The following is a 25678-nucleotide window of genomic DNA, read 5'->3' as shown; positions in this document are numbered from 1 at the left end:
GCTTTTAGAGAACAAAAATCTCCTCTATAAAAATGAACATGGATTCTGCCAAGTGAAAATTTGAATCTCATGGATGAGCAGAGCAAGCTGAGCTTCGCATAGTGATGGAGACAATGGTGCTCAGTTTGATGCCGTGTTCCTTGACTTCAGGAAGGCCTTTGACATGGTCCCGCACTGCCATCTAGTGTAAAGAGCTTCAAGTATTGGACCAGATTTGCGAGTGGTTTCAAAACTTCCTTGCAAATAGAACTCAACACTTTGCTGTTAATGGAACAAAATCAAGTGATGTAATTTCAGAATACCCAAAGAAAGTGTGATAGAACCTTTACTGTGATTCTTGAAGTTTTCCCGGCGTACTGAGTATTCGATGAGATTTCGGGATTGCAGCCGGATCACGTTGACTTCTTGCCACGATATTTCGGCTGGCAATCGTCCAGCCATCTTCAGGTGAGTGTGCGTCACTGGAGACTGCAAGTTCCGGGAGTCAGCTTTATAGCAAAAAATTGGCGCGAAAACGCATGCGCATTGGCCACCGTCACAGGAGCGTCCTCTGTCGAAGTCCGCGCCCTCTGGAGCTACTGTTCTATCTTTGGAGCGCTCCAAAGATAGAACAGTAGCTCCAGAGGGCGCGGACTTCGACAGAGGACGCTCCTGTGACGGTGGCCAATGCGCATGCGTTTTCGCGCCAATTTTTTGCTATAAAGCTGACTCCCGGAACTTGCAGTCTCCAGTGACGCACACTCACCTGAAGATGGCTGGACGATTGCCAGCCGAAATATCGTGGCAAGAAGTCAACGTGATCCGGCTGCAATCCCGAAATCTCATCGAATAGAACCTTTACTGTTTAGGATGTATGTAAAATGATGTAGTAGAAAGTGTTGGAACCTCTTTGAGTGTTTGCAGATGATTTAGTTGTCTATAAGAAAGTAGCAATGCCAGAAAATAGTAACAATTAGCAGTGGTCTCCAGAAAATTGATGAATGGTGCAGGCTCCAGCAGTTGACCCTGGACATAAATAAATGTAACATATCGTGCATACATAGGAAAAGAAATCCACAACTGTGCAACTACACTATTGATGATAGTGCTGGAAACACTAGGAATCATAAAATATCTATGAGTAACTATGCAGAGTGACCTAAGAGGAATGACCACATGGAAACATACAGTAGGAAAAGCAGATACCAGACTGAGATTCATAGGCAGAATCTTAAGGCAGTGTAAGTCATTCATGAAAGAAGTGGCTTACGAGGCACCCGTTCAACCAGTTTTTGATTACTGTTCATCATGCTGGGACTCTTACCAGGTAGGACTGACAAGAGGTAGAGATCATCAAACAAGGAGGGGCACACTCCATCGTATGATTGTTGGGTTGGCACAAGTGTGTTACAGATGGGCTCAATGGACTCCAGTGGCAGAGGCTACAAAAGAGGCATGTGCATAACTGAGAGGTTTACTATTGAAATTTCAAGAAAGTATAACTGGGGAGAGTCGGACAACATATTGCTTCCTCCCACATATTTCACAAAATGACTAAGATGAGAGAATTTGAGAGATGGGAGCTAATACGGAGGCTTGCTGAAAGTAATTCTTCCCACATGCCATTTGCGAATGGAACAAGCAAGGGGGATCAGTTAGTGATACTAGATACACCCTCCACCATACACTGTCAGGTGGCCTGGTACATGATGTTAAATAGTATAACTCCATAGTGGAACAGCTCACCACATACTCTGGCAGAGGTTCATCATGCACTGGAATGAGGAATATTTTGACAAAAACCATCCCAGTAATATTCCACTTTTCATCCAACTGGATTGGTATGTTATTTTGGATATGTGGATATTTTAAATTTTGTTCGTAACATTTGCTAGTATTATTTTATACCCCAGAACTGTAGAAAGGGATGTGTATTATATATGAAAATTGTTGTTTTTAAAATTCTAGTTGTTACAAACTAAACCCTAAATATGCTCCTTTTGTTAATCATAAATATCGGGGAATACATAGTCACACGTAAGAATCCCTGGGCCCTGAAGAGACTTTCACAAACTTACACAAAATTCTTATTCATGCTTCAGTAAATTTAGTACTTTCTTGACCCAGAAGATTATGCCACAGGGCAGAACAGAGTATAACAATTAGAAATCCCATCTACTGGTTCACACATAGGACAGAGCTGAGTGTTTTGCTTAATTTATCCACATGCTTGGTGGTTCTTCATTTTAGTATCTATTGGAATATTTAGGAACTTCACATTCATTGTCTAACCACTGATCTCTCTTTCTCTCTCTCTGGTACCATTTAGGCATTTTGATTCCTTTAGAATTACATGACAGTAGACTTATCCACTGTTCTCTGATGGAAACATGAGTTTTTGAGTAGTTTTCTAGTTTTAAAGGTAAAAAAAAAAATTGTTGGCTAGGATCAGAAATGGACAAAGGACCAAACCTTATGGGACACCATATTTAATGTTTGCCCACTAAAAATTCTCTCATTGAGGGTGTGGGCGTGTGCTCATCCCAGTTACCACAGCCAGGAGAGATCATACAAATTATATGGCTTGAAGTCCTAATACTAGTGGTCTATCACACAAACTTAATTCACTTATAAAAAATGGATGGAGGTAATGGCAATATCACTCAAAGCTGCAATGACATAATATTGTCATTAATTTCATCCCCCACTACTTTTTATCAATTTTGTTAGTAAATTCAGTTTGACTGAGGTATGTCCCTTGAGGCAGAGTATGCAGTGATTGCCTATCGTGTGTTTTCATGCTAGTCCTATTCAGCTGTGTTCATTCAGAAGTAATGGGATGGAACACTGACGAGGTGATTCTAGACTACCTGCAAGGAGCCTAATAGTAGAAGTTGAGTGCTTGCAAAAAGTTGGAAATTTGGGACTGAGTCAGTTTTGCACTAATTTTCATTAGTTATGATATACTCATTGCAGAGAGTGTATGAAGTTAGTCACGGTCACGTTGAACGGACCAGTCCGGTGTCTGGAACCCTTCACACAGTCAAGTACCACAGTTGTAGGCTCCACAACTCTGGTACTTGACCGTGTGGAGTATGTGGCAGAAGGACTGCGTTAACTCTGACACCTCAACCTACGAAGCTGTTACCCAGGATCCCATTCCCTCCACCCAGACTGAGCTGCAGAAAATCCTAAAAATCCAAGGTCCCTCACAAGGCCTCACAATGGCTTCCATAGACTTACTCATCCACCTGAGCCACGTACCCCTACCTTCTACCTATTACCCAAAATCCACAAAGAGAACCATCCTGGCCGTCCCATTGTATCAGGCTTCAAAGCCCCAACAGAACGTATCTCAGCTCTGGTAGACAAACACCTCCAACCTATCACCCGCAGACTCCCATCCTACATCAAGGACACAAACCACTTCCTAGAACGCCTCAAATCCATTCCCACTCCTCTCCCACCTGAAACCTTTCTCGTCACCATAGATGCCACATCCCTTTACACAAACATCCCTCACACCCATGGTCTCTCTGCCCTTGAGCACTACCTCTTCCAACGCCCACCCGAAGATCTTCCAAAAACCTTGTTCCTTATCACACTTACCAACTTCATCCTCACCCATAATTACTTCACTTTTGAAGGCCAGACCTACAAACAAATCAGGGGAACTGCCATGGGAACCAGGATGGCTCCGTCCTATGCCAACCTCTTCATGGGCCGCATGGAGGAGGCTTTCCTGAAGACCTAACAGCTGCTTCCCCTGGCCTAGTATAGGTTTATAGATGACATCTTTGTGGTCTGGACTCATGGTGAAGAAACACTCCTTAATTTCCTCCATAACCTCAACTCCTTTTCGAATCTGAATTTCACCTGGTCCTTCTCCAAAACCAAAGCCACCTTCCTGGATGTTGACCTTCATCTTGTTGAAGCTCACATCCACACCTCTGTACATATCAAACCCACCAACAAACAACAGTACCTTCACTTTGATAGCTGCCATCCATTCCACATCAAACGCTCCCTTCCCTACAGCCTAGGTATTCGTGGCAAACGTATCTGCTCCAGTGACGAATCCCTCAACAATTACACCAATAACCTGACCAGTGCTTTCCTCTCCCGCAACTATCCTGCAGACCTTGTCCACAAACAGATCTCCCGAGCAATACATTCCTCCCCGTCCAACAACAATATTCCTACCCTCAGACCACACAGAAGCATCCCCCTTGTCACCCAATATTATCCTGGCCTCGAATACATCAATAAATTACTCCGCCAGGGATATGACTTTCTCAAGTCAACCCCTGAAATGAGATCATCCCTTGACAAAATTCTCCCCACACCACCCAGAGTTGCCTTTCGTCATCCCCCTAACCTCCGTAACATCCTTGTTAAACCCTACAATATTCCCAGACTACCTTCTCTACCCAGCGGTTCCTACCCCTGTAACCGAGCCCGCTGCAAAACATGCCCCATGCATCCCCCCACAACCACCTACTCCAGCCCCGCTACTAGGAAAACATACACAATTCAAGGCAGGGCCACGTGTGAGACTACACATGTCATTTATCAGCTGACATGCCTGCACTGCACAGCCTTTTACATTGGTATGACAACAACTAAACTGGCTGAGCGCATGAACGGACACAGACGAACTGTCCGCCTAGGAGATGTCCAATACCCAGTAGCGGAGCATGCCCTCTAGCATAATTCTAGGGACCTAGGAACCTGCTACACCGTATGTGCCATTTGGCTTCTCCCACCTAACACCAGTCCCTCTGAACTGCGGAGATGGGAACTTGCACTCCAGCACATCCTTTCATCCCGCCATCCCCCTGGACTGAACCTACGTTAAACATCCTCACTCCCATTTACTTTTCAGTCTTCTCCTCTTTCCCTTTCCTCTTTAGCCATTCATGCATCTTTATACTATACACCTCTTTACTTCTGTATGCATCCTCTTTTGTTTGAAGCTGGCACAGTACCTACAGTAGAATATCTTTGGCTTCCCTCTTACAACCATGTCTCCATCCTTGCTACCTTCCCTGTTTTCTTTTCCCTGTTGCTTCATAACCTGGGTTGTGAGTAACTAAATCCACTTTCCCTTCTTCCCTTTCTTTCCCCTCTCTCCTCCCTGGTGAAGGAACTTAAATTTTCGGTTGTTTTTTTGTGTTTCTATCGGCTGTACTGAGCTGAGGTAAGTACTGGCCAGCCCCTCTATCTCTTTGTTAGTAATTGTTTCACATCTTTATATGAGATTTTCCATTAATTAGTTAAAATGAAACTATACTATCATGGCTGTTAAATTTGTCATGCCAGCTGTCAATTATCCAACATTTTAAACTGTGATGATGACTGAAATGGTGCAGTGATAATGAAAATGAGGTGATCACTAACATATTTGGAGGCTCAGTATATTTGTTTGCATTATTGGCCTGGAAATCGTTAACTGGAACCTCCTTTTGAATTGTGCGAATGTGACTGAATTAAGTCACCTGTGAATCAGTCCTTAAATTTTTAAATGTTGGTGACCGGCCACAGTTGCTAACTACATAGTTTTCTGTGGAAGGCAGTTAAACTGCACAGTGAAAAATTATATATATATAACTACAAAATACAACAGGTTGCAATTTTTTTCTGATCAATAGAAATTACAGGTTTTACATTTACTGCCCATATGTTAATAATGAAATATGTGAAAGTGATAAATTTCAAGGCTACTTTATTGGCTCTAGTACTTAAAGCTGAAAATACTCTGATCACTGGAGATGCTAAACATGCCAGTAACAGGCCTTTCCTCAATAGAATTCTTACACAATTGGGAACATTTTTGGTTGATACCTACATTTGAACATTTGCTACATATTAATTTAATAATGAGCGTCAAACAACATAACTAAATGGAGTTCCGACATGGGAAAAGTAAAACAGCAGCAGGTTTAATATTCTAACTTTAGCTTCCAGATAACATTAGTAGTTTAAGGAGTTACTTACAACAGGCACCGATCTAACAGTGCTTAGAGACATGGGCACAGTGTTTCTCCAGTTTCACACACTCTCTAGGTTCTGACACAAAGTTACTGTGGTGTCAACAAACTTGAAAAATTTTCCTCAAACACTGTTTCTCTCCATTTACACAACAGTTTCATGAGAATGTCCATTGTCTTCCAAAGATTCATTTTGAAAATAAATTCTGCTTAATTTCATATTCTGCTGTTAAATGAGACAGTAAACAGGCAGTGAAATACTGAATTGTATTAATTTATTGCAACATGTAGTATACTAGCTCTTAAAATGCAATGGAAGAAAGTTACATTCCTTGCTAAAGTGTAACAGGTTAATTGCAAAAGTTAGCATAATGAAAATATTTGAGAAAATTGCAAGGTTTATTTGGCCAGTTTATATGTTTTATTCTTTTCTCTTCCCAGATTGGTGGTCTGGTTGTTTTGGGAATTGGAATATGGACACTGGTTGACAAATCCTATGTTAATGAGCTTCTTGGAACTGATTTGTTCATGGGAGCTGTCTATATACTAATAGTAACTGGTGCTATTGTGTCCTTAATAGCATTTTTAGGCTGTCTTGGAGCGGTAAAGGAAGTCCGTTGCATGTTGCTCATGGTATGTCATTTTATTAAAATTATTTTTTTTTGCATAAATTCATGTTACCGATTTATTTTTCTTTCAATGACTGGGAACAAAAGGCTATCATTTTTAGCTAATTCTGTTAATCTTTTCAGTACTTCATTATAGTGTTCCTGATATTCATTACAATGCTTATTGGAGGAATTCTAGGATATGTTTTCCGTGAAAAAGTTAAAACTACAATGTACAAAGAAATGGAAAGTTCAATTAGGAGGTACCATGAGAATCCAGAAGTGCAAAGGGCATGGGACAACACTCAAATTAATGTAAGTATTGTAACATTTGTAGATGTCTGTTGGTTTGTTAAGTATGTATCTATGTGATTCTTAATTTGTTCACTTCACTGTAAAACAGTAGTAGAAATTTGTAGCAGGGGAGAAATCGCTGATAAACGATGTGGTTTCCATTAATGCAATGACAGACCTGCCCTCTTAATGACAAAAGAATTTTGCATGCCACTGGTGCACTCAATCAAGAATTTAAAGAATGCCTTCCCTCTCTCTCTCTCTCTCTCTCTCTCTCTCTCTCTCTCTCTCTCTCTCTCTCTCTCTCTCTCTCTCTCTCTCCCTCTCCCTCTCCCTCTCCCTCCCCCCACCCGCCCCAAAAAAATTCTTTTTCTTGTATTTTGATATTCAGGATGTTTACTCAGTTATCTGTAGTAGCATGTGTGAAGTTTAAAAACTTTAATTCAGACAGTTGCTCCTAAAAATTGAATTTCCTTTGATCTTGGATCGACAGTTGCTATGAATTTTTGAATGACTCGCACTGCCCAAAATTGGCATAGCGACAGTAAAATTATTGTTGTTGTTACTGTCAGTGTGCCACTTTCAAGTATTTAACATGAAATGACAATTGCAGACCACATGGAATCCTTCAGGGAGTTGTAATATTCCCTTTTGTTTGTCTAAGATAATAGTTAAACAATATGCAGTCGCTGCACAGGGACAGATTAACCCTTAAGATCACCAAACATAATTTTTTCACATGTAGGCACCAATTCCACCTTATTTATGTCACTTTCTGCCATCTTCTAGAATAGTCATCTAAGACAATTATGTTCTGGTCAAAGGAATACTTACTGTAGTCTGCAAAAATCTGACAGGGTCACAAGCAGAGACCAGTTACAGTGTTGGGCTCTTCCAATGGTCAGCTTACAGTTGTATACCTCTGTCACCTTGCCCCTCAGTCAGATTGCATTAACTAGGTTGTGGGTCACACACATGATGTGGTCACAAATGCAGCTGGTACTGCTATTCCCCTTCCTACAGGCCTCTTCTGCCACTGTCTGGTACCATAGTGGACCAAAGAATTAGCAACAGCCATTTCAGGACAGTCAACAGGCATCTCTCAAATGATATCCATCACAGTCCATCCTCCTAATTTTTAAGCAGCTTCGTGCTATGGCACACTACCTAACTAAACACAGTACAAGGAATGTCAGAAGCGCTAAATCTTCTCGTTGGGAACACCTCCTCCCTTCATCCAGGTGTGGGTCAAGCTTTGGAGTCCACTGAACTGCCAAAGATGAAAAACTGTTTGGTCTCTTTTTCCTTCAGGGTAGTGTTTGTACTTGTGTATTGGTTCATGTTGAACTGTTTGCAAGAGCTTCAGTATCCTTCCACCCTCCTCCCTCCCTGGGGCTCAACATTCATTTGCTGAATACAGGCTTGCTAACCCCAGGTTCCTGAACTGGGGCTAGGGACTGCTATGCACTGCCAGTCAACTGGTACCATAAGCTTCAGGCATGCTTCAGTGACCACAGTGTGGTGCGGTGGTGGAATGTTGTGTGTTGGGGCCTTGGCTTCATTGCCTGGGCCATGAGGAAGGTACTTACATCTATAAGAAGCCCCTTGACCTCAGTGTACTATGTGCCGATAAGGTGAATGGCTGTTGAAGTAAGTCTCTAGTGGGCAACCTCTGTGGCACTCGTTGCCACCCCCCCCCCCCTCCCCCCGGTTGTATAAGACTTGCTCAGCGATGCAGGACTCTGCATGGGTTGACATTTGTTTCCCTAGCATCTCATGATAAACTCGAACCAGAAATTATTCATGCTGGTAATAGGCTTACAACCTAAGCCACATACTGCTGCCCACCATCAGAAGCCTTCTAAGCCATCCCCTCAACCCAAGCAATCAACTCCTCCCATAAATAAGGAAAAAGTCCCTCAAAAAAGTCAATGTGGCAGCTTAAACTTTCAGATCAGTGAGTGCTCTCCCTGTCACATAGACTTTACTTCTGAGGATTTGGCTTCCCACTTGGGGGGAACAAGAGCCAGGCATTAGCTAACATTCCCCTGCCCTCTAGGGTAAATCACTTCCTTTGAGGGAGAAAGACAAGACCAACCATTGCTAATCAATGGCTCCCACAGGGATGTCTGTGTTGCAGTGGACTTTGAATGGATGCTGATAACATTTGGAAGAATTACAGCTCCTGGTCCAGGAGAAACCATACTGCATCTGCTTACAAGAAACTTATTTTAAAGTCACAGACACACCTGCATTAAGGGGTTAACTCCCCCACAGGGGAGAACAATATTACTAGACACAGGCTTAAGGTGGAGTGGCTTGATAACAGATGCCATCTAAATACAATCCACCATCGTGGCATCCGTTTCGCCACTAGCCCATTTGAGAGTCTGTATGTAGAAACTGCTGAATTACTGCTGCAATACCAACATGGTGTTCTCCTCAGCAGATACACATGACGTTTGTCTGCTATGTCTGGTCACACATCCTGTGTGTCTTTCTTCAATGACTCCTTCAACCGCCAGTACGGGGCATACCCTACTTCTGTGTTACCTCCTGTAGTTGGCTTTTGGCTGTTGCTCTGGTAGCTTAACTTCACACTCCCTGCCACTTTCCCAGTGGGTGCAAACCTTTCACCACTTTGGCTTTATGCTGTGGCCCATGTTCACCTCAGACTTCATTCGCTTCCTAAGGGCACTACTCCAAACTTGCACTATTGCAATAAGTTTCTCGAACTTTGCCCAGAAATTTACACTAGTACCTTTCTGTACAATGATGGCTCTCGAACTGACTGTGGTGTTGAGTGCATCTTTGTCATTGACACTCACGAGTTTTGGTGTTGGCTTCTGGAACACTGCTAAGTATTTACAGTGGAGCTCTTCGCCCTGCATCAGGCCACACAGTACATCTGGTGATACAGGCTTTTCAATTGTCTGTGCCCTTTAGAGCCTCTGTGTGCTGTACACTGTCCCTCCCTTAGAGCAACAGATCCAGGAAAGCTTTCACTTGCTCACTCTTAATGGAACCACTGTGATGTTCGTGGGTTCCTGGTCATGTTGGTGTAAAGGGGAAACAAGGCCGCTGACACTGCTGCCGAGACTGTAGTCCTCATATCTTGGCACGCTACTTCTTCCATTCCTTTCAATGATCTGTGTTGCCGCCTGACAGCAGACGATGTCATTTTGACATCACCACATCATTTTAACTAGGCTATATATTGGGCATAATCTTCTTAGCCATCACCATTTGGTAAGTGATGACCACCCACCACTTTGTGTTCATTGTCATCAGACTTTGACAGTTCACCATTTCCTGATGAAATGCCATGTTTTTAACCATTTACATTTTAATTTACATTTGGCGTATGAGTTTTGGCCGTCTTAGTGAACAGCACACGGGCTGTTGACTGTGTGTTACTTTTTACGTGTCACAGCAATATGATGGATATTCCTCTCAGTTCAGGACCTCCCTTGTCTCTGGAGTGTATCTCATGGATCTTTCTCCAAGAGGAAGTCCCTGGTTTTAGCTGTATTTCCTTCTGTCAACTGGGCTTAATGTGTAGTTGCTTTTTAACTCCTTTTACCTCCTTTTTCATCTTTGTGTTCTACGGTTATAACATGGGTGTGTATGACCTTAGTTGTTTTTGTGCCCTAAAATGAAACAAAACAAACAAATGGCCACACAGGCAGTTGCCATGACTGTTCTAGTGCCATTTAAAAATCACAGTGTATTCTTTGTATCTTCCACCTCATGCTCCTTTGGATGCAGGCGCACTGACACAAAGCTTCCAGGCACTCCCACACGCATTCCTCCTTGTGGGGAGGACTTCAATGCACACAGTTTGCTGTGGGGCATGGCTAACACTTGTTCCAGGGGTCGAGTTGAGTGAGTCATATATTATGACAATATCTGCCTTTTGAACTTGCGTCAGATGACACACTTTTCCACAGCTATAGGGTCTTTTTCACCCATTGACCTTTATTTTTGCTCCCTATCTACTGCAAGCTTGGTTCAGTGGGAAGTGGCTACAGATCTACATTCTAGTGACCACTTTCCAATATGGACGTCTATTGACTCGGACGGTGATAAACAGGGGACCACGAAGATGAACAATTCAAAGGCCAAATTGGCTGCATTACAATTGACAGGCTATTTTTGAACAAAAAGGAGACAGAGGCCCACATCACTTGTGAGGTCCAACAGGCTGCCACAGCCCATCCCCTGGTCTAGCAACCACCTCAGAAGATGGCCTGTACCTTGGTGGAACGACAACTGTCACATGGCCATCAGAGCCAGACAAACAGCTCTGGAGAACTTCAAATAGTATCCAATTACAGAAGGCCTTCATGTCTTCAGATCTGAGATAGCACATGCAAGGCAAGTAATAAAAGAACAGAAGAGAAATTCCTGGAGAGAATTCATTACTTCAGTTAACCAGTCCACTTCAACTGCAGAAATTTGGATATCAATAGGGCGGATTTCAGGCAAGGCCAGTACATGTTCTGTTACAGTGTCTAATAATGAGATCATAGTGGGGGTGCCTGAAGATAGGTCTCAGGTTCTAGCTGAACACTTTCTTACAATTAGTGCATCATCCAGACAAACACCTGCATTTCAGGTGTTCCCTGCTCATATAATGAGGAAATTTACAACCTTACACCTCCATGTGGGAAGTGGAATCAGTTCTGCCTGCAGCCAGACACACTGCTGCTGGACCTGATGATTCATTATGCCATGCTGTCATCTGTGTTCTAAAACGAAAGGACAGCAGCTATCTTGTTTCAGTCAGATCTGGTTTGATGGACAGTGTCCCATGACTTGGAAGGAGGCAATATTAATTCCAATATGGAAACCATGCAAGGACCTGTAGTGCCCCCAACAGTTACCTGAGTGTAACCCTTACAACCAGTAAGTGTAAGACTCTTGAAAGCACGGTCAACCACGGCCCTGTCTGGTTGCTCAAATCCCATGGTCACCGGAGATGCTCCCAGTGTGGTTTCAGGTGCTACTGTTTCACTCTTGAAAACTTAATACTGGTGAAGATGGCAATAGAGCAGTCTTTCTTATGGCAGAACCATTTGGTTTGTGCATTTTTTGACCCTGGAAAAGTTTGATACTACTTAAAGGTAAATTCAGTGACTCACACTTTTGGCTCGTCAGGCACTGAAAATCTGTTACCTCAGTCATTAGCATTTTGTTCAGGAATCAGCCCAATGCAACCAAGCCATTTGGGATATGTGCTGCTGTCTGTCTTCAGGATCTAGATCTGTCAGACCTCTGAATACACAGCCAGGGACAGAACATGTTGCTGCCTTGGTGTATTCAGAGATCCAAAGTGGTCTAAAGCTTGATGTTATACAAGAAAACTTGTACTTCAGATCACATTTTCATAACTTTGTTTTCTTCCATTTTAAGTATGTTTCACAGTTTTATCATTGTTTATATGGTTTGATCCCAGGAAGAGACTGCCCTCTGTTGTACTGCTGATTTCCCTGATAGCATATGTCAGGAAAGGATGGAAAGGAAAACCCTCTCGTTCACTGAACGTCACAGTGAACACTATAATGCTCCATTTACAGAGTGGGAGCTCCTCAATGTACTTGCACATTGCCCCGACACAGCTCCTGGGCCAGATCAGATCCACAGTCAGATATAACACATCTTGTCCGACTACAAGCGACATCTCATCATCTTCAACTGAATTTGATGTGATGGCATCTTTCAATCGCAATGGTGGGAGAGCACCATCATTCCAGTACTCAAACCTGGTAAAAACCCAATTGATATGCATAGCTATTGGCCCATCAGCCTCACAAACGTTCTTTGTAAGCTGTTAGAACGTATGGTAAGTTGGTGGCTATTGGCTCCATGCCAGGGCAGTTTATGCCAGGACCGCTCCACCATTGATAATCTAGTTTCCCTTGAGTGTGCCATCTTAATAGCCTTTTCCAGATTCCAACATCTGGTTGCCGTCGTTTTTGATTTACAAAAATCTTAAGACATGATCTGGTGACATCATATCTTTGCCACATTGTATGAGTGGGGCCTCTGGGGCCCATTTCAGATTTTTATCCAAAATTTTCTACTGCTCCAGACTTTGTGTCATTGTGTCAATGTTGGTGCCTCCCATCCATAATGTGTCTCCCCCCCCCCCCACACACACGCACACACACACATCCAGGAGAATAATGTTCTGCAGGGCTCTGTATGATCCACTTTCTGTAGTGGAGACATATTGATTATTAGGATTGGTTTTTGATGCCTGATTGACGTGGCTGCCTCATCTTCGTCAGCTGAAGAGGAAGTGCGGGCAGTAGCCCTCAGCGTTGCATGTACTCGACCCAGTGCACCACTGTGGCATTCGCCTAGCGACAGGAGGTTTTAGAATGGGTCGGGTGACCAGTGTCCTGGTGGAGGCCGGAGTCCTCCATTGCAGATCCATCATGCACAACTGTCTGCCAGTTACATTGCACACATTTGTAGTTCTCCTGAGCATCCTAATTACCATCTCATTTTCCCATTTGTGGCAGTTACTCTTCCGCATCGGCGCCCCAGGTCACGGGTAATGATTGCGGTTCACTTGGGATCCCTTCTGTCTGAACTGGAGTCCTTCCCTTTACCACCTCCCATTCAGGTCCATCCACATACAACCCCATGGTGTACATGTAGGCCGCAGATTGGTCTGGACCTTTTGCACGACCCTAAGGACTCAGTTACTCCTGCCACTATCCACTGTCACTTCCTGTTGATTCTTGACATGTTCTGGGGCTCTGAAGGGGTTTACAGCGACAGCTCGATGGCTGATGGTCGTGTTGGCTTTGCCTTCGTCCACACAGGTCATTTTGAACAGCTTTCCTTGCCCAATGGCTGCATTATATTCACTGCAGAGCTGGTGGCCATCTCTCGTGCACCTAAGTATTGACTTACACCGTAGGGTTTTTCGGCTTTGGGAGATGGAATGGCATAACAGTACGCACAACAAACTGCGTGTCACGATAGAGACTACGAATGTCTGGAAGATTTCCAAGCGGGCCTCTCACAGGGAATCAGTTGTCATCTGCCAGCTCCACACTGGCCACACTCGAGTGACCCACGGTTACCTCCTACGCCGTGAAGACCCGCCTGAGTGTTGGTGCGGTGCCCAGTGGCCCGTACTCTGGTGCACTGTCCCACATTGACTGCCCAGTGATGAAATCTTGGATTACCGGAGTCGTTGCTGCTAGTTTTATCTGATAACGCCTCATTGACTGATTTAGTTTTATGCTTTATTCGTGAGGGTGGGTTTTGTCATTTGATTTAAGTTTTCACGTATGTCCTCAACCCTAGTGCTTCTAGGATGCATGTTTTAATGTGTTGCAGGGTGGCTGGCTTCTCCTTTTTTATTCTCATGGTCAGCCAGCCATGGTAATCTGCTCTGTTGTTTTAATCTCTTCATCCCGTTTCTGTGGTTTTCTTGTCCCCTTTTGTCCATTTACATGTTGGTTGCCCTTCATTGTTCTTGTGATTTTTCCCTTTTATTCTGTTTCGAATTGTCAGTCTCTTTTGTTTTATTATCTCACTTGTGGCATTGTTTTCTTCGGAACAAGGGACTGATGATGTCCTCATAGCTCGTAGTTTCATCCCTTTCGCACTCTTTTAAACCAACCAAACCATCCGCGGTGCAGGATGTACTTTTATCATTGACAATAAAATAATTTCAGTACTGGCTCCTAGAACAGTGTTAATTCTTACTGTAGAGCTTTCTGCCCTCTGTTAGGCCACCCATCACATCTGCTGACATGCTTCTCAATTGTGTATTACGTTCAGATTCACTTAGTGCTCTCCAGAGCCTCTATGTGCTGTACACATACCACCCCTTAGTACAACAAACCTAAGTGCCTCCACTCACTCACTGACTGATGATGATGGAGCCAGCATGATGTTCATGTGGCTCCCTGATCATGTTGGAGTGTTGGGGAATGCTGCCGCCAATGTTGCGGCTGATTACCCAGGCCTTTTAGCTATTCTGTTGGTTAAGATGATCTGTGTGTTGCTGCACGTAAGAACATTTGTGTCCCTGTGGCATGAACACTGGTGTTTTCTATATGAGAACAAACTCTGGGAAATTAAACTGTCCAACAGCTTGGCCAACTTCCTCTGACCCCTTGTCGTGAGGTAATTTTAGCTAGGCAGTGTACTGGGCACCATTGTCTCAGTGGAGACTCCGCACCACTCTGTGCTTACTACAACCAACCCTTGACAGTGTACCATTTTCTGACCCAGTGCCAATTTTATAACTGTTTATATTTTAAAAATAAAGATTCCAAGACTTACCAAGCGGGAAAGCGCCGGCAGACAGGCACATGAACAAAACACACAGACACACACACAGAATTACAAGCTTTCGCAACTGGCAGTTGCTTCGTCAGGAAGGAAGGAAGGAGAGGGAAAAATGAAAGGGTGTGGGTTTTAAGGGAGAGGGTAAGGAGTCATTCCAATCCCGGGAGCGGAAAGACTTCCCTTAGGGGAAAAAAAGGACAGGTGTACACTCGCGCGCACACACACACACACACATATCCATCCGCACATACACAGACACAAGCAGACATATTATATTATATTATATTATATTTTAATGTATGTTTGGCATCCAAATTACCAGATATTTTAGTAGATCCAGCATCAGCTATAGTTAGTGTTTTACTTTTTATTCATTATAGTAATATGGCGAAGGAAATTTCATTTTTAACCATATAAGCAAACCCCCCCTTCCACCCTCCCACCGCCCCCCTCCCCCACCACACCACACCCGCTACCCCCCCCCCCCCTCCCACTCCCCCCTCAGAGTGGAAGTGCTCGTTTTTTTGCGATCTTTCTACTCCAATTGATTAAACATTGAGTATTGTAGATTTCAAATTCATTTGGTAATTGACCGTTTTTAGTTATGACATTGGTGCTTATGACCTCAGTTTTGCATCATAAAGCAACAACAAAACAAAACTGGTCTTTGGGTGGGGTTACCTGTTGTGATGCACATTGAGGCACTCTGCTGGGACCTCCACCTAACCTGCTTAGAATGTGCTTGGTGTTTTCTTGCACCCACACCTTCATACCCTTCTTCCACTTTTTTAGCACCCAGACCATAATGTAGGACAGATCTATTTCAGGTCCAAAATGTTGTTACATCCTTGACATATCAGCATTTGTTCCATTCAGTTCTTACAGTGTATCAGGGTGCTACTGTCATTGACACTGACAGCTCTAAAATTAGTCAGGAACAACTCTGGTTGCTCAAAATACCTAGTACCAGGTGTTTCAGAGTGAATATTGAGGTTTTTTGAACTGAATATTGGGGATGAAGATCTTTTTAGCATTTATTACATTTATGGCAGCATTTGTCCGTCGCCACTAATGTACTGACATTATGATTTATCTTTCCTGGTTTTGATAATGTCAGTCCAACTGCTGTCCACTGTGTTTTTAGCCTTCTCACTTTAATTATTACGAATCTCCTGGCTAGAAGCTGTTCTTTGCTATGTAACTGTCTTAGCCCTTAATAAAGGTGGTGGGGGCAGGCGAGGTGTGTTGGATGAGGATCTGGTCTCTCTTGTCACATCTGAGCCCTGGGAGACCCGTAATGTGCTGGCTCAACCTCACATACCTCTAGTTCTGTTTAAATTACTTCTCAGCTTGGACATAAATATTGCTGCTAGAGCCTCAATTTTGCCACTTCTATATACTACTACAATCTGATTAAATTTCTGGCAGACATCACTAACACCGGGTGACTGTCTTGACCAAGAGACCCTTAATCAACAAATCCTTCATATAGCAACAGAGTGAGATGTGGCAGATCTTTTAATCCCATAAATCCACACATGTATTTATTTCACTGGTTACAAATGATTATAGTATTTTTGCAACTGAGTTGAAACAGTGTAATGCAATGCAGTGCAGTCAGGTGACAGAATCAAACGACTGAGCGTAAAATATATTAACACACACAATCTCTTTTTGCAGCTGAAATGTTGCGGAATCCAAGACCACAGCAGCTGGGGAGATGAACTGCCAAACAGTTGCTGCAAAGTAAAGACAAGTGTAAGTATCAGTATTTCAGCAAAAATCTCCCTATTGCAGTAGTCTGAAATAAGGAATAAAGTTACATAAGAAATTTATAGGGAGATAATTTAGTCATTACAAGTGCCACAACTGTGAAAGAAGAGATGTAAGAGAGTGTGAGAGAATGTATTCTGCAAAGATATACTGCATTAAACATAAGCTTTGTACTGCATGTAGTTTATAATCATCTGTTGAGTTTGCAAGAATAACTCAGTAAATCAATGTGCTGGCGAAAAAGTTGTCAGTGTTCTGTATTAATCTGTTGGTCAGTTCGTTAGGAGGCAGTGTATTACGGCCTGTTATGGAGGAATCGTAAATGTTCTGCAGGAAGTCAAAAACATTGTTCCAAAGTTCTTGCAGTTAAATTTCAATGTCTGTTTGATTGAAATGCAAACTGGCATATTATCATTCTAAACAGGCATTAAAAAGTAATGCTGTGAGTTATGGAAACACAAAAATTGTAAGTAAAGATAATGTGTAAAATAATTATTAGGTTTCTGTCCACAATGAACCTACCAACATATTGTTTGCCAAACCAATTAATTATTTAGGTATTAAGATATTGTCCTGAAAAAGTATGTGTAAAGACAGTAGTTGGAATGAATCACTGTTACTGTTAAAAGCAAAACCTTATGGTGTCTCAACCCCCCCCCCCCCCCTCGCATCAACCGTATGTTTGATAGCAAGTCATATGTGGATAAAGTTACAATGGCATATTGGCATAACCCATTTTCTCTCGTGAATTTCTCCAGCAAGTGGAACGTAACTTAGAATTTTATGCCCAAAGAAACACTGAAGAGTATTGTGGGTTCCTTTAAAGCAGTTGCTGGATGCCTTTGCAATTATACTTCCATTAGTAAAATGAAAAAATAAGGTAAGACTACACAGTAGCAAGTATCATCTGAGAGTATCCAACATAATTAAAGCAAGACAGTGATTACATGGAATTTCAGTTCTCCATTATTGCCAGAAAAAATAAATTTAAGATTTCTTTAATTTAAAGTATGTTCATATTTTAACCCAAATGCTGCTCTGAGTGTCTACATTTAGGCCAAATTATCGTGGCATATCATGGGCAATGATAACCTTGTGCAAAAAGCTTAAATGGAATGTAGCTCATAGACTTGTTGTTTCCTGTTCAAATAATCTTCTGACAGTGAGTAGAAACTGTCCTATGCTAAGTAGAAACTATTCTATATCGAGAACAAAAATGGATAGGAAATTGAGATTTAGCAAATGAGTACCATTACAGGGTGTCTTACCTAACTCTGGCCTCCTCAAATATCCTGGAACAATAAATAGATATTCAAAAACTGTTTTCACCAGCACGAATGTGCGGCAGCGGCTTAGGAAACCAAATACTATCCAAAATTTTAAAATGTAAAAAATACTATTTTCAACACAAACTTGTTTATTTTTAAATGGGCACCCACTATTTTGTATGCAGTCAATAACATAAAAAAATCACATAAATAATGGCGTTGGTTGCATTGCAATACATCAATTACATAATTGTGAAGCGAAGTTGACACTTGAAATAAATTAAGCGCACAGCAAGTGCAAGTCCTGAGACTCGAGCATGCACCTCACACTGCCTGTGTCAGGGGCTCACACAGTGGGAAGGTATGCACAATCCACAAAAATAAACAAGTAACACGTCCAACGCAAAGTTACTTTTTTCGAATTGTAAATGTATGTTTGTTCTAACTAAATGACAACTAGAGCTACAATTAGAGATACAAACTTGAATTCACTTAGCTAAACACATTTACTCGTGACCTGTCACCTACAGAAACTGTATTGTTGGGACCGTGCTGGCCATTGCGCTGTACCGCCCCGCCCCATCCACCTATCTGGAAATGTCGCATATAGAATGTCTCCGGCAACTTTTGCACTGTGTGCGGGACATCTGTCATGTTGGAACCACATTGATAGATGAGTTTCCAATCCTAGGTCCTCGATGAGGAGTGTTAGTGTGTGTTAAAGAAATGATGCATATCACTGTCCATTCGATGTTCCACGGTAAAAATAGTGACCTGCAATACCGCACCAAACATTAACACTCCACTGTCATTGATGAGCGACTTTGCAAACCCAGTGGGGATTTTGCAAGGACCAGTAGTGCATGTTCTGCAGATTCGTATTACCATGATTTGTAAATGAAGCCTCATCTGTAAACAGCGTATTGCTTAGGGATACTGGATTACCTTGCAACTGCGGAAGTGCACGACGACAGAACGCAATGCGGGATTCAAAGTCATTCCTGTACAGTTCACGATGTAGTGAGATATGGAACGGATGAAACAGATGCCGATGCAAGATTCTGCACACACTACTGTGGCTTATTCCTACACCTCGTGCAGTTTCTTGTACGCCCACCTGTGGATTGTGCACTACAGCAGCCAGAATAGCAATTTCGTTTCCATTGCCAGTCGCTGGCATTGTACATAGACATTTTTGTTGGAGCCCAGCTTCCTATTTCCACGAATGTCTTGGTGTCTTGCAGATGTTGCCAATGGCTCGACGTGACGGACACCGCCGATCTGGGTAGCGTTCAGCATACAGTGTCACAGCTGCAGTGGCATTTCTGTGACATTCGCCATAAATTAAAATGTCTAGTTTTTCTTCATTACTGAAGACCAACATATCGACTAGATGACAAATGTAACAAGCCACTAGAAAACAGGTTTTAATTTGGCAGCAAATGTGAATTACGTTACAGTACGAGAGCAGTTCAGCAGACCAAATTAGGAGACACTTCTTCACTGAAGGTAGAGCGTGCCGTGGTGATTCTGGTATGTTTAGGGCAGTATGCAGGTGCCAGTGCAGGCAACCCTTGCCCTGAGCACAGTACTACATGTGGTGCATCACATCAGAAATGGTGATGCCATTGCTGTACTCTACAAGCTACATATTTCAGAACTTATGAGGTTTAGAAACGTGAAACCCATTGTGTTACCACTAACTGTACCACTAGTTGTCATTTCGCAACAATAAACATTGTGCGTAGGACATCCACATTCTGATACTGGATTATTTGACACATTATAAGAAGTGGACTAGTTAAAGTAAGGTACAGCTCAAGAAGGGGTAAATTATACCCCTTTAGGAGTGCCATCAATGAAATATGGGCCATGATGCATTGGCATACAGTACCACACCATACATTAACACTCCACTGGCCTTCACATTGGCCAGATTTGGCTGATCCACGCCCACATCCTCCGTGAGGATCCACCCCACCGTTGGTGTGATGCCCGTTTCTCAATGGCACGCATCCTACTAGACTGCCCTAATGTGGCCACCATACAGCAAATCGTTTAGGTTGCTGATATGATACCTCTGGTGTTAGTGGACAATCCTAAAGTGGCTTATTTAGTCTACGTTTTCCCTGTGATGGTGGTTTCTACTCAGTGTTACATAGAACTCATTAGCATTGTTAGTTGCTTGAGGGATTGGATGGAAGTCCCATTGCCTGCTGCAACCCAAGGACCCATGGCTAACCAAGCACTATTTAGCACGGTAGTCTGGCCTGGGTCCTGCCTTTCCCTCCTTATTCTTTTGTTTCTGGAACTGACTGGCAGCCTCTTTGTCACTGTTCTCTTGAGAATATATCGTGCGCACGTAGCACGATGCTTTTGGTTGGAATGTCATGTGGTACCCTGCTCCTGCATTGCCCCACAACCTGCCTTCACACTTCTCTTGGATAAAAAATGGTTGTTTTGTTTACTAGTTCTACTTTGGTTAGCAATATTTTAGCTTTGCATGACTCTTAAGTCTTCAAATACTACTGTAAGACATACTTTAAAGTCTGCATATGGGGAAAAGGTTGATGATTTGGACACAAAATGTGAAAATCAGATCAGCAATTTCATTATCAAGCGATCGCAAAATGTAACAATATTTTGTCATCTCATTGGTAATATTTGTGGTAATGAATGGGGACACCACTTGCAAAAACCACATATTTACCTTTTTACCAGAAAGGTGGCATTTTCACTAACACATGTGATATTCCTTACTGGTATTGTTCATTGAGGAGTTTTCAATTTAAAAAAAAACCTATTCAAATCAGCACAGTAAAACCAAAATGATTTTAGTGATTCTTGTGTATTCACTAACATGTTATGACCACGAGTGTGACTATAGCTATGTTTCAACGAAATAATCAATTTTTGAAAATATAAGTACCTGGATAGAAAAAAATAGAGGGTGAAACTGGAACTCTGTGATAAATGGCTCCTGTACTAAAGTGGAACATAAATTGGTTCAGGACTCATTTGGAGGAACTGAAACTCCTGACGCAAGCATGCTCCCTGTCCTTGAGTTTAGAGGAAACACATTTCAAAGCCACCTGACCTATGGGGCTATACCCTCCACCAAAAGAATTACCTGATTGGAGAAACTGCCAAGGGAGGGGTTGTTGTGTTTGTCAGTCATGCACACCACTTCCCTCTCTTCTCCCTTGCTCACTTACCTACAAGCAGTAGCTGTTGCTGTTCATGTGGGTCAGAAGATAACTATCTGTTTCCTGTAGTTACCTCCACAGAACATGATAGACTCTGATGCTGTTGCAGGCCTTATTGCAAAAATTCCCCGCCTGTTTCTTCTACTGCACGATTTCAATGCCCATAATGTGTTACGGAGCTTGAGCTAAAATTTCCCCATGGGTCAAGTCCTTGAGAAACTCGTGACGTCTTGGAAGCTGTGCATCCTCAATATGGCAGCCCCACTCATTTTTCAATTGCTGTGGGTTGTCCTTGGCTACTGACATCTCTCTCTGCTCTCCAGCCCTAGCCAACTCAGCACAATGAGAAGCAACTGATGATCTTCATTCCACTGACCACTTCCCACAGTGGATCCACTTACTGAATGAAGGATTGCTGTAACAGAAGCCACCAAAATGGATTCTGTTAAGTCACCTGACTGTGTTGAACACTGTGGCAGCATCCAGGCGTGAATGGACCACACTACACAAGTAATACATCATGCCACTGACATATCCATCCCTAAGTCTCAATCTTAGGAGGAAACTTGCACCATGGTGGGCCGATGAGTGCCATTCTTAAGTGGTTTAAACACCTCTCAACAGCAGAGAGCCTCACAGCAATTCGGGTTGCAAGAGCCAAGGCACGGTGTGTAATGAATGAGAGCAAGGGAGGTCATGGCAAGAATTTGTTGACTCTCTCAACCATTCCACTTTTTACAAAAGTTTGGGAAGCCATCCAGAGGTTTCTGATAAACACTATTTCACCAACACCAACAGTGCTGAAGAAGCGATGTCTCCAAACACCACCCAGAGACATTGTTCAGACAATGGCAGAGCATTTTGCAGCAACTACTGCCAGGTTGCCAGCCAAGATATGGCAGTTTGCTACTACTGGGTGACTGCAGTGAGGGGCTAGTTGGACTTCAGATCCCAGTTTGAGTCTTACAATTATCCTTTCTCCATGCAAGAGCTAAATCGGCACTGTCTGAGACTCGTGATACTGCACTCAGTCATTGCTGCATCCAGTAATGTATGGCCTTGGCAGCCAGAGACAGTGGTCATCTGTGCACAAGTTGAATTTTCACGAACATGAGTATGTTGTCTGATTCAAAAGGCTTTCTGGGCGCAAAAGCGGCATAAGCAGCACCCTTCCCTGGAGCACCTCGTAGCCTTTAAACGACTCCATGCCCGTGTTTGCTACCTTATCAAACAATGGGAGGAGGATTGTTGGGAGAGATGCATCTCTACCATTGGGTGCCACACATCACCTTCCCAAGTCTGAGTAAAGATGAAAAGTCTTTTCGGGTACCAGGCCCCAACAGCTGTCCCCCAATGTTACCATAAATGACGAGTTATGTACCGACGCAGACACAAATTCTGAGCACTTTGCTCGAGCCTCTGCGTCAGAGAATTAGCCTCCCAGCCTTTCGCACATACAAACGGCGGCTGGAAGGGAACATCCTCTCATTCACTACATACTGCAGTAAATTCTATAATGCCCCATATACAGAGTGGGAGCTCCCCAGTGCCCTTGCACATTGCCCTGACACACCTTCTGGGCATGATCGCATCCACAGCCAGATGATTAAACATCTCTCATCTAACTACAAGCAACATCCTTTCATCACATTCAGCCGGATCTTTCCTTCGCAATGACAGGAGAGCACCATCATTCCGGCGCTCAGACCCAATAAAAACCCGCTTGATGTGGATAGCTATCGACCCATCAGCCCCACCAACATTCTTTGTAAGGGCCGTCAGTCTCACCTTCTCTGTATGCAGATGACTGCGTTTCGTACTGCTCCTCCAGTACTGGAGTCACGTGGCCTACTGGCTCTGTGTCAGGGCAGCTTCTGTCAGGTTCGCTCTACCACTCATAATCTATGTCCCTCGAATCTGCCATCTGAACAGGCTTGTCCAGACACCGACATCTGGTTGCCATCTTTTTGACTTATGTAAAGCATACGCCATGACCTGGCGACATAATATGCTTGCCACATTGTGTGAGTGGGGTCTGTGGGTCTCGCTCTTGATTTTTATCCAAAACTTCCCATCGCTCCATACTTTCCATGTCCAAGTCGGACCTCCCATAGTACACCTCCCCCCCTTCCTGTATTCAGGAGAATGGCATTCCGCAGGGCTCCATATTGAGTGTCTCCCTATTTTTAGTGCCTATTAACGGTCTAGCAGCATCTGTAGGGCCATCAGTTTCCTCTGTATGTGGATGACTCTGCATTTTGTACTGCTCCTCCATTACTGGTTTTTCTGAGCGGCGCCTATAGGGAGCCATCCACAAGGTGCAGTCACGGGATCTAGCCCATGACTTCCAGTTTTCAACTGCCACGTCGTATGTGCAGCATTTCTGTCAGCGTTGCACCAATCGTCCAGAACCAGAACTTTACCTTCATGACAATCACTCACTGTAGTGGAGACATATCGATTCTTAGGATTGGTCTTCGACACTTGATCAAAATGGCTTCCTCATCTTCGTCAGCTGAAGCGGGAGTACTGGCAGCACCTCAATGCCCTCCACTGCCTGAGCAACACCATCTGGGGTGCAGATAGCTTTACTCTGCTGCTGCTCTCAGTCTTGCCTTGACTCTGGCAGTCTGACTATGGTTCGGTGGCACCCTCAGTGTTGCATGTACTTGACCCAGTGCTCTACTGTGGAGTCTGTCTAGTGACGGGAACTTTTAGAGCGAGTCCAGTGACCAGTGACCTTGTGGAGGCCAGAGTCCATCCACTGCAGAACCGACGTATACAACTGCTCGCCAGTTATGTTGTGCACATTTGTAGTTCTCCTGAGCATCTGAATTACCGTCTCCTTTCCCCAACCACAACAGTTCATCTCCCGCATTGGCGGCACAGGTCAGCGCTTAAGATTGCAGTTCACGTGCGGTCCCTTCTGTCTGAACTGGAGTCCTTTCCATTACTACCTCTCTTCTAGGTCCATTGATGTACACCTCCACGGTGTACACCTAGGCCGCAGATTCTTCTGGATCTTTCGCATGGCCCTAAGGACTCCTTTAACACTGCGGCTCTCCACTATCACTTCGTCTCGATTCTGGACATGTATCGGAGCCATGAAGTGGTTTATACTGATGGCTCGATGGCTGATGATCACGTAGGCTTTGCATATGCTTGTGGAGGACATTTTGAAAAGCACTCCTTGCCAGATGGCTGCAGTGTTTTCACTGCAGAGCTGGTGGCCATATCTCGTGCTTTTGAACACATCCACTCATGTCCTGGTGATTCATTTCTCCTGTGTACTGACTTCTTGAGTGGCATACAAGCTATTGACCAGTGCTACCCTCACCCTCCTTTGGTAGTGTCCAGTCAGAAGTCCTGGAATTGACCCGTCGTTCAGTGGTGTTTGTGTGGACCCCAGGACACATCGGAAGCACAGGCAACAAATGTGCCAACAGGCTATACGGAAACCTCTTCTGGAGATGGGCATCTCTGAAACTGACCTGTGTTCTGTCTTATGCTGCAGGATTTTTCAGCTTTGGTTATGGAATGGCATAACAGTACATGCAACGAACTTTGTGTCATTAAGGAGACTACGAATGTGTGGAAGTCTTCCATGCGGTCCTCTCACAGGGAATCAATTGTCCCTGGCAGCTCCACATTGGCCATATGTGGCTAACGCACAGCTGCATCCTCCTTTGTGAGGATCTACCTCGGTGTCGCTGTGGCTCACGAATGACGGTCATCCACTTCTTGCTGCACTGCCCACTTTTAGCCACTCCGCGGTGGACTTTCAACTTTCACAGCACCCTTTGGTGTGTGGCAACAGTGGCTCAACAGCAGTTTTAGTTTTATGTTTTATTCTTGAGGGTGGGTTTTATATTTGATCTAAATTAGCGCAAGTTCCTGTGTGTCCTCCATCCTAATGCTTTTAGGGTGGAGGTTTTAACGCATTACAGAGTGGCTGGCTTCTCCTTTTTATTCTAGTGGTGAGCCAGCCATGGTAATCTGCTCTCTTATTTTGATCTCTTCTACATTTTTCTTGGGTCTCTCTGGTTTTCTTGTCAATTTTAGTGTTTGTTGCCCTTCTGTCATTGTTGTGGTTTTCTCTTTCTTCCACCTGCGTTTTGTCTGTCTTGATTATTTTACTCCCACCCTTGTGGAATTACTTTAATCCGAACAAGGGATTGATGACCTAGCAGTTCGGTCCCTTCCTCCATCTTTTAAACAAACCATCCATATCTCTCTCTCTC

The 25678-nt window shown here is 43.5% G+C and overlaps 1 protein-coding gene across 2 annotated transcripts in view; it reads left to right on the top strand.

Moving 5' to 3' along the window:
* The window catches only part of LOC126355933 (CD151 antigen), a 176520-nt gene that overhangs the window by 140048 nt on the left and 10794 nt on the right, over positions 1 to 25678 (top strand). For both annotated transcript variants that reach the window (XM_050006505.1, XM_050006504.1), the window contains 3 exons: positions 6411 to 6602; positions 6722 to 6892; positions 16871 to 16948. In XM_050006505.1, coding sequence (XP_049862462.1) covers positions 6411 to 6602; positions 6722 to 6892; positions 16871 to 16948 — 441 coding nt within the window. The remainder of the gene's footprint in view (positions 1 to 6410; positions 6603 to 6721; positions 6893 to 16870; positions 16949 to 25678) is intronic.

Source organism: Schistocerca gregaria, chromosome 3, assembly GCF_023897955.1.
Source record: "Schistocerca gregaria isolate iqSchGreg1 chromosome 3, iqSchGreg1.2, whole genome shotgun sequence".
NCBI classification, from domain to species: Eukaryota; Metazoa; Arthropoda; class Insecta; order Orthoptera; family Acrididae; genus Schistocerca; species Schistocerca gregaria.
Note: the sequence above shows the minus strand (reverse complement) of the source record. Positions and strands in the feature narration are given on the sequence as shown.